This window comes from Salarias fasciatus, chromosome 15 (assembly GCF_902148845.1).
Source record: "Salarias fasciatus chromosome 15, fSalaFa1.1, whole genome shotgun sequence".
NCBI lineage: Eukaryota > Metazoa > Chordata > Actinopteri > Blenniiformes > Blenniidae > Salarias > Salarias fasciatus.
The window spans coordinates 13,284,248-13,296,824 of NC_043759.1; the positions used below are offsets into that span (position 1 = coordinate 13,284,248).

General features: G+C 42.2%; 1 protein-coding gene across 20 annotated transcripts in view; it reads right to left on the reverse strand.

Annotated features, from left to right (window-relative positions):
* Window positions 1-12,577, reverse strand: part of ptprk (protein tyrosine phosphatase receptor type K) — a 114,179-nt gene that overhangs the window by 46,238 nt on the left and 55,364 nt on the right. For all 20 annotated transcript variants that reach the window (XM_030109720.1, XM_030109734.1, XM_030109733.1 and 17 more), the window contains 3 exons: window positions 6,910-6,991; window positions 5,319-5,434; window positions 4,627-4,801 (listed from right to left, as the gene is read on the reverse strand). In XM_030109720.1, the coding sequence (XP_029965580.1) occupies window positions 4,627-4,801; window positions 5,319-5,434; window positions 6,910-6,991 (373 nt within the window). The remainder of the gene's footprint in view (window positions 1-4,626; window positions 4,802-5,318; window positions 5,435-6,909; window positions 6,992-12,577) is intronic.

Consider the following 12,577-nt stretch of genomic DNA (forward strand, 5'->3'; position numbering starts at 1 on the left):
ATCTACTGTACCGACAGCACAAAGGTTCAAGAGTGACCTCCAGATAACCATTTTTTAAAAAAAAATCTTACCTACACATTCATCAGATTCTGTGCAGCATTGCGAGGTTTTTTTTTTTTTTTTTTTTTTTTTGAATATGTGATGTATTTACACATTTTCTTGGTTTTCACAAAAAGCAAGTTGTGCATCACTTCACATGGACGGTAATTCAGTGAGCCACAGGAAATTGAACGTCATTGTCAAAGAATGTCATTGGAAAAGAATTTGAATGCAGTCATAAAAAATATGCAATATGATTGAGAAAACAGTTTCAGATTCAGTTAACTGAATTGAAATGGTTAAGAAGATATTCAAAGAGAACTAAAAGGAAACAGACTTTGCTGGCTGGTTTGTTCTTTTGCTTAATAAATGTCTTTTATGTCTAAATGACAAAATAACCTGCATTATCATTTACACAAGTAATTTACTGTTCAGTATATTGTACCAATTGCAGAAATTGTATTGTTCCATATGTTTTCATCTGCTACTGGAGTAAAACTGCACAAATAATTGATTTTAATTGATTTTTTTTATATGTAAAAGAGACTAGATATGACTATGTTGTAATTGGCGCTATTTAAATAAAGCTGAATTGAAATTGAATTGAGTAGAATGGCCATATATGAGACACCGGTTTAGCCAATCGTTGATTATTACGATCATTAAAGAACCTAAGGACTGCAAGTAAATGGTTTACAAAGTAAACAAATTGAATACCATGTTTGAGCACTATTCAATTGTTTTTTGGCCTGTGATCAATCACAGGATGTCAGTCTGTGTTTTTAGATTTTACTGACAAAAAAGAGCAATAAAAAAAAAAATAATAAAAAAAAAAAGTGAGAAAAGCACATATCATGCTCCCTTGACGTACCTATGTCTGCAAAATGTACTTTGTCTCTTGGGTTTTGACATCTTCAGCGCACAATAATGGCACATGGCTGTCATCTACATGTTATAAATATCAATAGGCGATACAGGACTACCTGTATCACAGCAATCATGCATCCCCCAGTGGAGCATTTTCTGTTCTTTGAAGCTGAAACCCGGGTCTGCGTCCTACTGCCAAACATTTCTAATGTATACAATTCATTTTCGGCACGTCCCGAGGATTTTTCCCTTCCCGCTGTTCTCCTGCTTATCATATTCCTATCTTATAACCACCGTTCCTCCAGTGGTCTCCACATCACTCTCCGATTAGCTTCAATTTCGCAATAAATAAATATTAAAATATTCAGAGTAAAAAAATATATATATTTAAAAAAATTTGCAATGCAGCTGAACTCTGCCCGTATTCATGGTCGTCAGTGTCCTGCAGGAGCATCAAACCTCCAACAAGCGCACTTCTCCACAAGTGAAATAAACATATTCCCTGTTTCTTTGATTTCTCTCTGGCTCTCATCTCCCATCTGATATTTCTAATAAATAAACATGAAGTTCCACTCCTTCTGCATTTATACATGCAGGCCCCATTCTTTTATAGTGATATCTTCCTAACAACCAGACTCCAGATCAATATTCATAATCAGCAATATCTCTCAAAGCTCCAAAAGAATCTTTTCACACATTGTGAAAGTCTACTCTCACATGCTTTATGGAGATTGGTCTTCTTCATGTTTTGACACATATCTCCAGCTGTGTGTTTTATTTCTATCTCCTCTTCACATGTTTAAAATAAAAAAGAGCAATGTTCATGATAAATAAACATTAGCCACTCACTGATTCTTATTAAATCGGCAAAGACCAAGTCTCTTCAACTGCTGGATCCTCTCGACAAAAGACATAACAAATCTATTCACTTTCACTGGGGAGCTGTAGCCTCAGCCACGGCAGTGCAAAGGGTCAAGTGACACAGGGACTTGAACCGCTGCACCGGACCGCGCGAGACCTCCGCCGTGTGATATGTGCCATCAAATATTCATATACACTGCGCAGGCTTCGCCTTTCATTTCTCATTTCTTTCTCCTCCGCCATCTCATATGCAGAATAATAAACATGCCTCTCCTCGGCTGTTTACATATTCAGACATATTCCTCATTCTAATATGGATATTCTTTGGATAATGAGCTGACTATTTACATTTAACTTTTCTCCACCGTCTCCGCACCACTCTTTGCTCGCCCTCCTCCGCTCCTTCCCCCTGCTCTCTGTCACTCTCGTATCGTTCTTTCTGAATCTTGTTCAACCCCCCCAAACACACACACACGCACACACACGCACACACACACACACACACACACACACACACACACACACACACACACACACCCTGCCCTCCTCCTCCGTCTCTCTCTGGGAGATGAATTGAATATGTGAGCTATTGGATGTGAATGAATAAAGCATCCCATCTCAAACACACATTGGTGACACCTTATTAACCACATGTCAGATGCACATGACAACTGGAGCACACACACACTCACGTGGTTTCCATTCACGTAACACACACACACACGCACACACACACATACCCGCAAACGTAGATGACAATGGAACTGGCTGACGTTCACACACTCAGACACAGCGGTAGCACACACTCATCTGCATGCACACACACACACCGACTCATTAGCCTATACTGTGTGAGTGACTTACATTTTATCGGTCAGACGCAGTGAGCGTGTCTTTCATTGGAAACTGAACTTGACATTCAAAAGGTTTGACAAAATACAAAGTTACTCGTATAAGGAGTAAAACCACAACAATTCAAATGAATTTCACAAATGACCATTGTTGGAAGCGGTGATATCTATTTCCATTCTCTGCATGTTTCAACATCTCTGTGCTGCACGAGCTGGAGTCCACCCAGGCAGTTTTTTGCAAAGGCTGATGCTAAGGTATTCATGTGAAGCAGGTGCGTTGTGCGGGGAGATGCTGAAACATGCAGGGCAGCAGCTCTGTGGCTGCGGTCGGACGGCATTGTGCTGAAGTGACGTTCACATAAAGAATCAGCGTACCAGCCCTGCAGGCCAGCGGAGTCACGGGATCAGCAGTAGATGCAGGTGTAAAGATTTTGGAACTCCATAAACCGCGGTTCGAGTCCCCGCTTCAACGAGGACAAACCCAGATGTCTTCTTTTCAACATTCTGTCTTGAGCATATGTCCAGTTTTCATAGTTTTTCAAAGGACTGTTAATCTGTCCACAAGATGTTTATTAAATTTATTTGGCTATTGTTACCGGCTATTCTTACTATTTATTGTTGTTATTTCATCCAAGAGATTCTTAATTTATTGTAGGACATTTGATTGTTCAGGAGAGATTAGTTTAGGTATAATGAAGCACATATATAGCTTTCTATATTATTTTGTTATATTCTATTCAGATTCAGGGTGAAGATTCAAGCTGTAGCTAAGACGCTCTAGTCTATAATCTGAATGTGACCTTCTCTAAACTTTTGAATGTATATGTCCAACTGTTCAATGTTTCTGTATATTTTGCACAGCTTGCTGATTTCTAAAGAGCTTAACAGCAAAATTCAGAACAGGTGTTCGATCCATGAACTGACCAATAAAATTCTTGGTTCAATTTGAACTAGTGCTTTAAATAGTCCTTGTCATTGTGCTTCTGCATTAACAAAACAGGCCTAATTTTATCTTCATGGAGGACAATACTCCAGCTGATCGCAGTTGTATCAGCACAGAACGGCTGCTGGTCACTGGGATACCTCAAATGGAGTGGTATGCTCTTCCTCTGCACCTGAATCCCATTGAAAACCTCTGGGATCAGCTGAGTCGCCGTGTAGAGGCTCGTAACTCTGCGACCCAGAAGCTCAACCACCTGAGGGCCGCCCTTCAAGAAGAGTGGGATGCCATGCAGACAATAAGTCCACTTGTGAACAGCATGAGACGTTGTTGTCAAGCTGCAACTGATGCTCAAGGGCGCCCGACGAGTTATTGGTACATTGACAGCTTTTGTTGTGGTTTCCCCTCCACTGTGATGACTTTTGCTTCAATAATTTGACTGAGATGAGGGAAATCACCTTTGCATGTTTCTGCTTAAACGTCCATGATATAATATCGCTGTTATAAACCTTTTACATTTCACAAATTGCAGATGCTGTCAATATGAAATGCACAATAACTGAACTAAACAACAATAATTTATGCATTTTCTTTCAAAAGCGATTACACACGCATTGAATTTGGAGAGTCAGATACAGCTGATGAAATCCGCGATGCAAAGGCTCAATGCTATGGAGTTTTGTTGGCAGCACAGATTTTTTTTTCTTCCAATTTTTGCAACTGGTATTATTGAGTTTGTTGTTTTGTAAGCCTCACTGGCTGTTTTCATTTTGCTTATCAGTCACCTGCATGAGAGTTGACATAGATAAAGTTTCATTGATTGATTTTAGGTGCTGTGCAACAGCAGAAGATTTACAGCAGGCTGAATAAAAACGGCAAAACGCGCACAAACCCCCCCCACCCATACTGTCATTACTTTCCAAAAAAACCTACCCACCATATTTAATCCCTAAAAAAGCTGATATTTAATTTAAAATCAGAGAAAAATGGTCGCATCACAAAGAAGTAGAGAGTTGACAGCAAATCAATCAAACAACCTTGAAAATACAGTTTTTCTGAATGCCTCACCTCTGACGATAAGACCTGCAAAGTTTGACACCCCGGAGCCGCGCTCTGATTGGGTGACACAGCGATACAGATCTTGATCCTGATTAGTGACTTCTTTGAGGTGAAAGGAGGCAGCGAACCGCCGGTGGTTGATGTTTTTGGTCAGAGCCACAGGAATGTCCTCTCCATTTCTCCTCTGGGTCACGAACAGAAAGAAAAAACACACAGAGACGGAGATCGTTGAAGTGGCTACGGAGGGTTAACTGCCTTGCTCAAGGTTTCACGGCAACACGGGACCACACGCAGCCACATGGACGCACACTGCCACCCGCCTGCGCCGCACTGACAGCAGGTTTGAAGGTCACGGCTACAATAGAGCCGTAATGAAATCAGCGGCTATTAAACTCTTAATCATGTTAGCTGCTAGATGTATGGCCTGGAGTCACCCTGGGTGTGTGTGTGTGTGTGTGTGTGTGTGTGTGTGTGTGTGTGTGTGTGTGTGTGTGTGTGTGTGTGAGTGTGTGTGTGTGAGAGAGAGTGAGTGCGCCCAGAAGAGATCAACCAGAGTGTGTGCTTCAGCAGTGTGTGGTTCTGAAAGTATCAACCCGATCTCATTCACTGACCCCATTCTGTCAAAATAAGATATATTTAAAGTTACTTGCTAATCGCACAATAATGCTGGAGTTCGGATGATTTTGTGTGAATAAATGTACCTGCAGCCAGAGTTTGTTGTTGGAAGTGTCTCTTCCAGTGGCAATACACTGAAACGTGGCGTTCTGTCCGGCGTTCACCTCCACGTCCCCGAGGCGCAGGAAATGAGGGGATTTATCTGCAGGAGGTCAAACAAATGAAGAAAATGAGACGGAGGTTACGGTAAGGTTACATGTATTAGTGCTTAAAATGTTTGTATTTTATTATATTTAACTGGCCAAAGTGAGAATGAGGCGACAAACAGATCTGGTTATCACAGACACGCTGAAGACGTTTCTGGCCATCGTGACGCCTGGAGGAAAATGTTGGTTATTACTGCAATTAGATTTTACTGGAGCTGGAGAAAAATCAAAGCTTTACAATGAACTGACACTGGGAGGTAACATCAATGTCACATCCAGTATGTATAATTCACGAGGCTTCCAATTCTTAACTACCGCGCAAAGACGTGAAATAAGCCTTTCGAGGCTGAAGATGCAGTTCAGCGATGACATTTTTATTCTGGGGATGTGATTGCAATCATAGATAGCAGCTCCGACGGTGAATGAAAACCCGCACACACAAACCCGTGTGTCCAGAAATGCAGCTGTGAGAATGAATGCGTCTACTGTGGAGACTAAGTACTAATTCCTTTTCAAATGCTTGCTCCTTCCTATTAAGAGTCCTGGTGCTCTGCCTTACCAGGAGATCCTCTCTTTAGGTTTTCCTCGATCTCAAGTCTGAGTTTTGGTTTTTACTTCTAAAGCAGACAGCGACCAGGCAATACCAGGACGCCACAAACTCTGCATGTTGGATGCTTTTTTTTTTTTTTTTTTTTTTTTTTTTTTTAACTAATAATAAATAGAATCCATTGAGAAGCTGAATTGCCTTCAAAGGTTTTCGTGTCTTTCTAGATAGATGACCAAAAGCAGTTGTATCGACTCCGGAGCATGAACTCGGCTGCAGATAAGCAGACCCTTCTCTGGTAATTGTAACAGCCTGTCGTCCGAACTTCCTTTTTGTGGAAAGGAAACACCCAGGCAGAGCGGAGAAGACGAGCAGAGACGTAGAGCGAATTTAAAATGGATCGCGGCTCTCATCTCTTTCCTGTCAGTACTGAGACAAGACAGCTACTGTTCACTGTGAGTGTGTTTGCAAAGTGTGTGCAAGCGAGAGAGAGAGAGAGAGAGAGAGAGAGAGGAAGAGAGAGAGAGAGAGTGTGTGTGTGTGTGTGTGTGTGTGTGTGTGTGTGTGCGGGATAAAGAGAGAGACTGAAAATGCTGAGTGGTCAGAATCTTCTCTTTCCATGATTGCCCTAATACTGTCTCATTTCCCGCTTCACTCTCCTCTACTCTCCCTCTCTCTTCCTGTTTTCCTCCTGGTTGCAATCTCACTTTCCTTTTTGGAAAAAAAAAAAAAAAAAAAATTCTCTCATTTTTCTTGACGACTTGTCTCTCTCCCCTCGCCACAATCCTTCTCTCCTGTGTCACCTTCCCACTTATCTGAGCGTTCGACTGCAACAGAAACCATCCCAGGTACAGTCTAATTAGTGGCCAAAGCTATCAGTGTCTATCCACTGAGCTAGGACTAATTGCTGGCAAGCTAATGACTCACCGCATGGGTAGCTGAGCACCTGAATGTCGTCGATGGCAATGAAGCCGGCTTTGCTGTCCGAAACCTCGGCTTCAAATATGACCTGAAAAGAAAGGGAGAGATTTACATACATTACTATCATTATTACACAGTTCTTAAGCCCACGCCTGTGTAAAGGTGATGTTGGTCAAAATCATACGAGTTGTGGATTTGAGATAATCGATTCGTCTTTGACAATGGCAGTGAACCAATTCATGCCTGTTTTTTGGACAGGTCCGAACATATACTGGATAAATCGAAATGTTTTGAACAATGATGGCCACAGAATATGCATGAGCTTAGCCTCTTGTATTTAAATGCACAAAAAAGGAGAAGAAACATCTCTTTATTAATGTATTTATTTGCAAAATGCTGCAAATATTTCTTAATTTCTTAATACAGGGCTCTCAAGTGTCACACATTGAGCGTGACAGTAACGCATTTCGGTGTTATGTCACACACTCACGCCACATATTGTATTTCTCACGCTGAAAAAAAATACCAGTAAATTTGTCTGGTGCGCCGCTGCCATTGAACCGGGAGGAAACCCGTCTGCTACCCTGTCACTTGCCTGTCAATCAAATAAGGAAAAGGGTGGGCTAAAATAGCGCCACAACCAATGAAAAAAAGCATTGCTATCACGTGAGTCTGCTAGCACGGAATCCGCTGAGTCCGATGGGATGAGCTCAAAGAATCATTTCCAACTCTTGGCCGATTGAGCTCGTACTCTTCACATACAATGGGGGAAATAAGTATTGAACGCATTAACTGTTTTGTCATTACATTTATTTCCAAAGATGCAATTCATGTGACATTTCTTCCAGACACTGGTATTAACTCAAATAATCCACACATGAAAAGAAATCACAACATTCAAATCCATAAATAGTGATTATGTGGAATTAAGTGCAATAACACAGGAAAAAAGTATTGAACACACCATGGGAAAGCTGTATAGTTTGTCAAGGAAAGGCACCATACCATCTCACACCTGAAAGTAATTACTCTTTGTACTTCCTATAAGTGCAAACCAACATCAGCTGGGTTAGTGCTAATTGATGGCCCTATAAACAGGTTGTTTTTTCACCAAGTAGTCAAACAAGACACATCTCATGATGGGTAAAAGCAAGGAGCTCTCTCAAGACCTTCGCAGCTGGATTGTTGCTCAGCATCAGAATGGAACTGGTTACAGACTTATCTCAAAGAATCTGAGTATTCCAGTAAGCACCGTTGGGGCCATTATCCGCAAGTGGAAGAAGCATCACCTTATCATCAACAGGCCGCGCACAGGAGCTCCTCGCAAGATTTCTGACCAGGGAGTCAGAAAGATGGTCAGAAGAGTTCTCAAAGAGCCAAGGACCACCCGGAAAGCACTCCAGCAAGACATGGAGGCAGCAGGTACAAGTGTTACAGAGAAAACGATAGGCAATGCACTCCACCGCCATGGCCTCTATGGACGCTCAGCCCGCAAGACTCCGTTCCTCAAAAAAAGGCATGTTGAAGCTCGTCTAAAGTTTGCTAAACAGCATCTGGATAAGCCTGTGGAATACTGGGAGAATGTTGTCTGGTCAGATGAGACCAAAATTGAACTTTTTGGGTGTCATACTACACACCATGTTTGGAGGAGAAATGGCACTGCACATCACCCAAATAACACTATACCAACAGTGAAGTTTGGTGGTGGAAACATCATGGCATCGGGTTGTTTCTCATCTCGTGGTACTGGCAGACTTCATATAATTGAAGGAGCAATGAATGGAAACGTCTATCGGCAAATTCTTGAGATGAACCTCCTGCCATCCACCAGGATGATGAAGATGAGACGGGGCTGGACCTTTCAACAGGACAACGATCCGAAGCACACGGCAAAGTTGACTCTCGAATGGTTTAAAAAAAAGAAAATCAATGTGTTAGAATGGCCCAGTCAATCACCTGACTTAAATCCGATCGAACATTTGTGGAAAGAACTAAAGATAAGGGTTCACCAGAGGGCACCAAAGAATATTCAGGATTTGAAGACAATCTGTGCGGAGGAATGGGCAAAAATCACACCTGAGCAGTGTGGGCGATTAGTTCATACATACAACAAGCGTCTGGAAGCAGTCACTGCAAACAAAGGCTTCTCCACAAAGTATCAAACGAGTCTCAGACAGTGTGTTCAATACTTTTTTCCTGTGTTATTGCACTTAATTCCACATAATCACTATTTATGGATTTGAATGTTGTGATTTCTTTTCATGTGTGGATTATTTGAGTTAATACCAGTGTCTGGAAGAAATGTCACATGAATTGCATCTTTGGAAATAAATGTAATGACAAAACAGTTAATGCGTTCAATACTTATTTCCCCCATTGTATAACCCGGGACCTGTCAGTCCGCTGAAAAAAACTTAACGGTTCATTTTTGGAAAAATCACTTTGGACCTTCTTGGACAGCTTCGGACTGTGGCATATTGATTTTTCATTATTCATTTCATCATCGCAATGCATTTCGTAAAACCATGTACCAGTCGATTTTTCTATCAGTGACAGTACACGGCCCGGTGTGAAAGCGTGTTAAACAACAACATGAGTGTTTGACCAAAAAGCCATTGATGACTCTCAAGTCATTTACAATCTGTAAAGGAAACAAGTTGTGCAAAAAACAAAATGAACAGAAAACAGGAAAAAAATTACAAAAACACTGTTCTCGGGAGAAAACTGAAACATTTTCTACCGAACCCAACTCTACTTGGCTTGGTATTATACAACAAATGTTTAGATGTGAACTAGGAGCTAGTGTATCGAAGACAGCATTTAAATTTGCTGCCAAAAGGGAGATATGAAAAGTCAGTGACAGCCGTTGATGTTGTGCATAAAGCTGGATAAATACAAAGCCGCCATTCTGACTGCTGATGGATTTATACATACTGGCCAGCGAGGCAGGGTGGATGAATGAGATACTTCCTGGTGGATCATAGTAATCTTCTTTGGTACACATAAAATGGTTGCTACAAAAACGATAATAAGCAATGAAACCTGCAGTGGTAAGGTGGAGAGTCGAGGGTCTGCTCCGTCTGCTTGTTTTTCATTCCCATGTCATTCAGCCTCGCTGCTTTCCTTTCATTTCTCTCACAGCCTGTTCCCCTGCATCTGCCTCTTTTCTTTATTTTGTATCACAACTGCAGCTCAGTGAAACTGGTGCTCATTCCCAGGCAGTGCATGCAGTGTTTGCATGTTCTTCCCGTGACATCCAGTTTCCTCCCCAGTCCGAAAGGATGAATATGAGCTCAATTTGTCAATCTAAACTGCCCTCAGATGTGCATGTCTCCCGTGATGGACTGGTGAGCGTGCTCTGCCTTCTTCCATAGTCAGTTGGATTCTGCTCCAGTCCTGCAGTTCTGAATTGGATAAAACGGTGCAGAAGACGGATAGCTCTAAAATGCTCCAATACACACAGTAGGTTCATGTGAGGGTTAATGGTGAATATGGCAAAAGTGACATGTAGATTGCAGTTTCAAAATGACGCTGCGAGTGTCACTTCTTTGGAGGTGGTTAAACATTTTTTTGCAGAAAACAACGTGGATGTTAGTCTGACACCAGCAGGTCAGCGTTGTTCCAGTTTTTCAGACTGAAGCATGCCTGGTAAGACAGCTTGCCAATCATAGGAATGACAAAAAAAAAAAAGGAAAAACAAACCTGCTGCATATTGTGATTCAAACCTCTGCTGCAGACTTGACTTGGTGTCCTCGGACGCACTGGAAAACAACGTGCCGTACTCATATCGATTCCCCTTGGGGGAGTGGAAATGCAACGTTTTCTATGCTTTAGCTTTAAACTGGGAACGTACAGACCAGTAGGCTCATTACTGCACCGAAGGGCTTCCCCGTTCAGATATTCCACTGATAGGCCACTTTTCATTATGATGGCCGATTACTGTGAATGGGGGATGAGATAAATAAAACTGTGTGAAAACATAAAACTCTGAACTAATTTGTTTATGCAAGCACACCAGCGAGGAAGGAAATCAGAGCTGAGTATGCAAATTGCGTGCTTGATAGTAACATCTGCAAGCTGCAAGGCAACAGAGGGGAGAGGGGGGAAACCACTATATGTTAATAGTTGAAATTTAAGATTTTCAGTCAACAGGTGCTTCAATTTCCCTCCATCTCATTAACCGAGACTCGGAGCGAAGACGTCTCTCCTCATCCATCTTTTCCTCTTCGTCCGCCTCACGCATGCATAACAATCCCAGCTCCTTTCACTCTTTGCCTGCCCCATTATCACACCTTTCCAACCATTTTTACTCTTTAATTTCTCTCCGTCTCACTCAACTTGCCATCTGTTTGCTAACAGTGTTTACTCAGAGAAGGGTAGTGTAATGAACAGAGGGGAGAAGGAGGACGAGAGTTCACCGCCGAGATGAGAGACGGAGGCAGAAAGAGAGCAAGGAGGTGAGCCGTTGTTGTCATTCATCACCTGCAAAAGGAAATCTGCCGTGAACTGTTTACCCATAGCTTATCATCTCCTGCTTGTCACACTCTCGCCCCCTCTCGGTCTTCCTCCCCTACCAATCTGTCTTGTCTCTCCGTCCCATCATCTTTCACTCATAGCTCACCGCGGAGCGCGGCAGAAAGACATCAGCTGACTTTTAATACCTTCATCTCTGTCCGCCGGACGGCCCGCCTACCCGTCTACCTGCCTCCCCGCTCCGTCCATCACTGATTGTTATTACAGCCACGCTTGATTCGACGGAGGTAACAAGACCTCGTCGCTTCTTCTCTTTGTGCGGACAAGCATGTCTATTAATGCACACAATTACATTCTGCATTATCTTCAATAAGTGTTTTTTAAGGCGGCAGTCATCACGAGCGTGTCCAGGCCGAGTCCCCGAGGAACACGTTCATGGCACGAGCAGGAGGCGAAAGAAATCCTTTCAAGTCTCTGAATGCTGGGGTAAATTTAATGTCATGGCAGTTACATGCTTTCCCTTCAGGGCTTTTCTCGGGGCGCTTTCTTAAATAGCTGAGGCGAGTCTGTTCAAAACATAGGTTTAATTGAATCAAACTTGTGGTTTTGGGTGTCTCCCTATCACGCTGCTGCTCACGTGATACAGAAACATCAACAACAGCTTTGAATTACATACATACTGCAGCCTCACAGCTGGAAAATCTCTAGTTCAGGGTCAAGGTGTGTGTGTCCCCAGAGTTAGTTTGGATTTGCTCCAGCAATAGTTGGAAAAATTGGTATAAAAGGTGAATTAATTTCATTTAAAATATATAAATCTAACTATTTTGTGCATTTCTTTAACATGTGTAAATGTAACTGATATCTGAATGATATAAATTTATGATTAACGGCTTTGCAGCAGTTGCTGTCCTTCTTGAATCTCAAACCTAAGTCACATTTTCAAAGCATTCAAATCAAGCCCATCCCTTTGTCTACAGCTCTGGCAATAATTTTGGGCAGAATTAAAATAATTTCCACAAGGTCCAGGGTCACTGCCGCTTGCATGTGAGTCGCTGCTGATTTTATCTCCTCGTAAAATTTAACTGTCGGCCATAAGACTCCTTGAATTCTGCTATTTCTGGATTGAATGGTAGTCACCTCTCGGCACTCACGTATCAAATGTTCGCCGACTGACTGATCTCGCTGTTATGAAGCCGCTTTA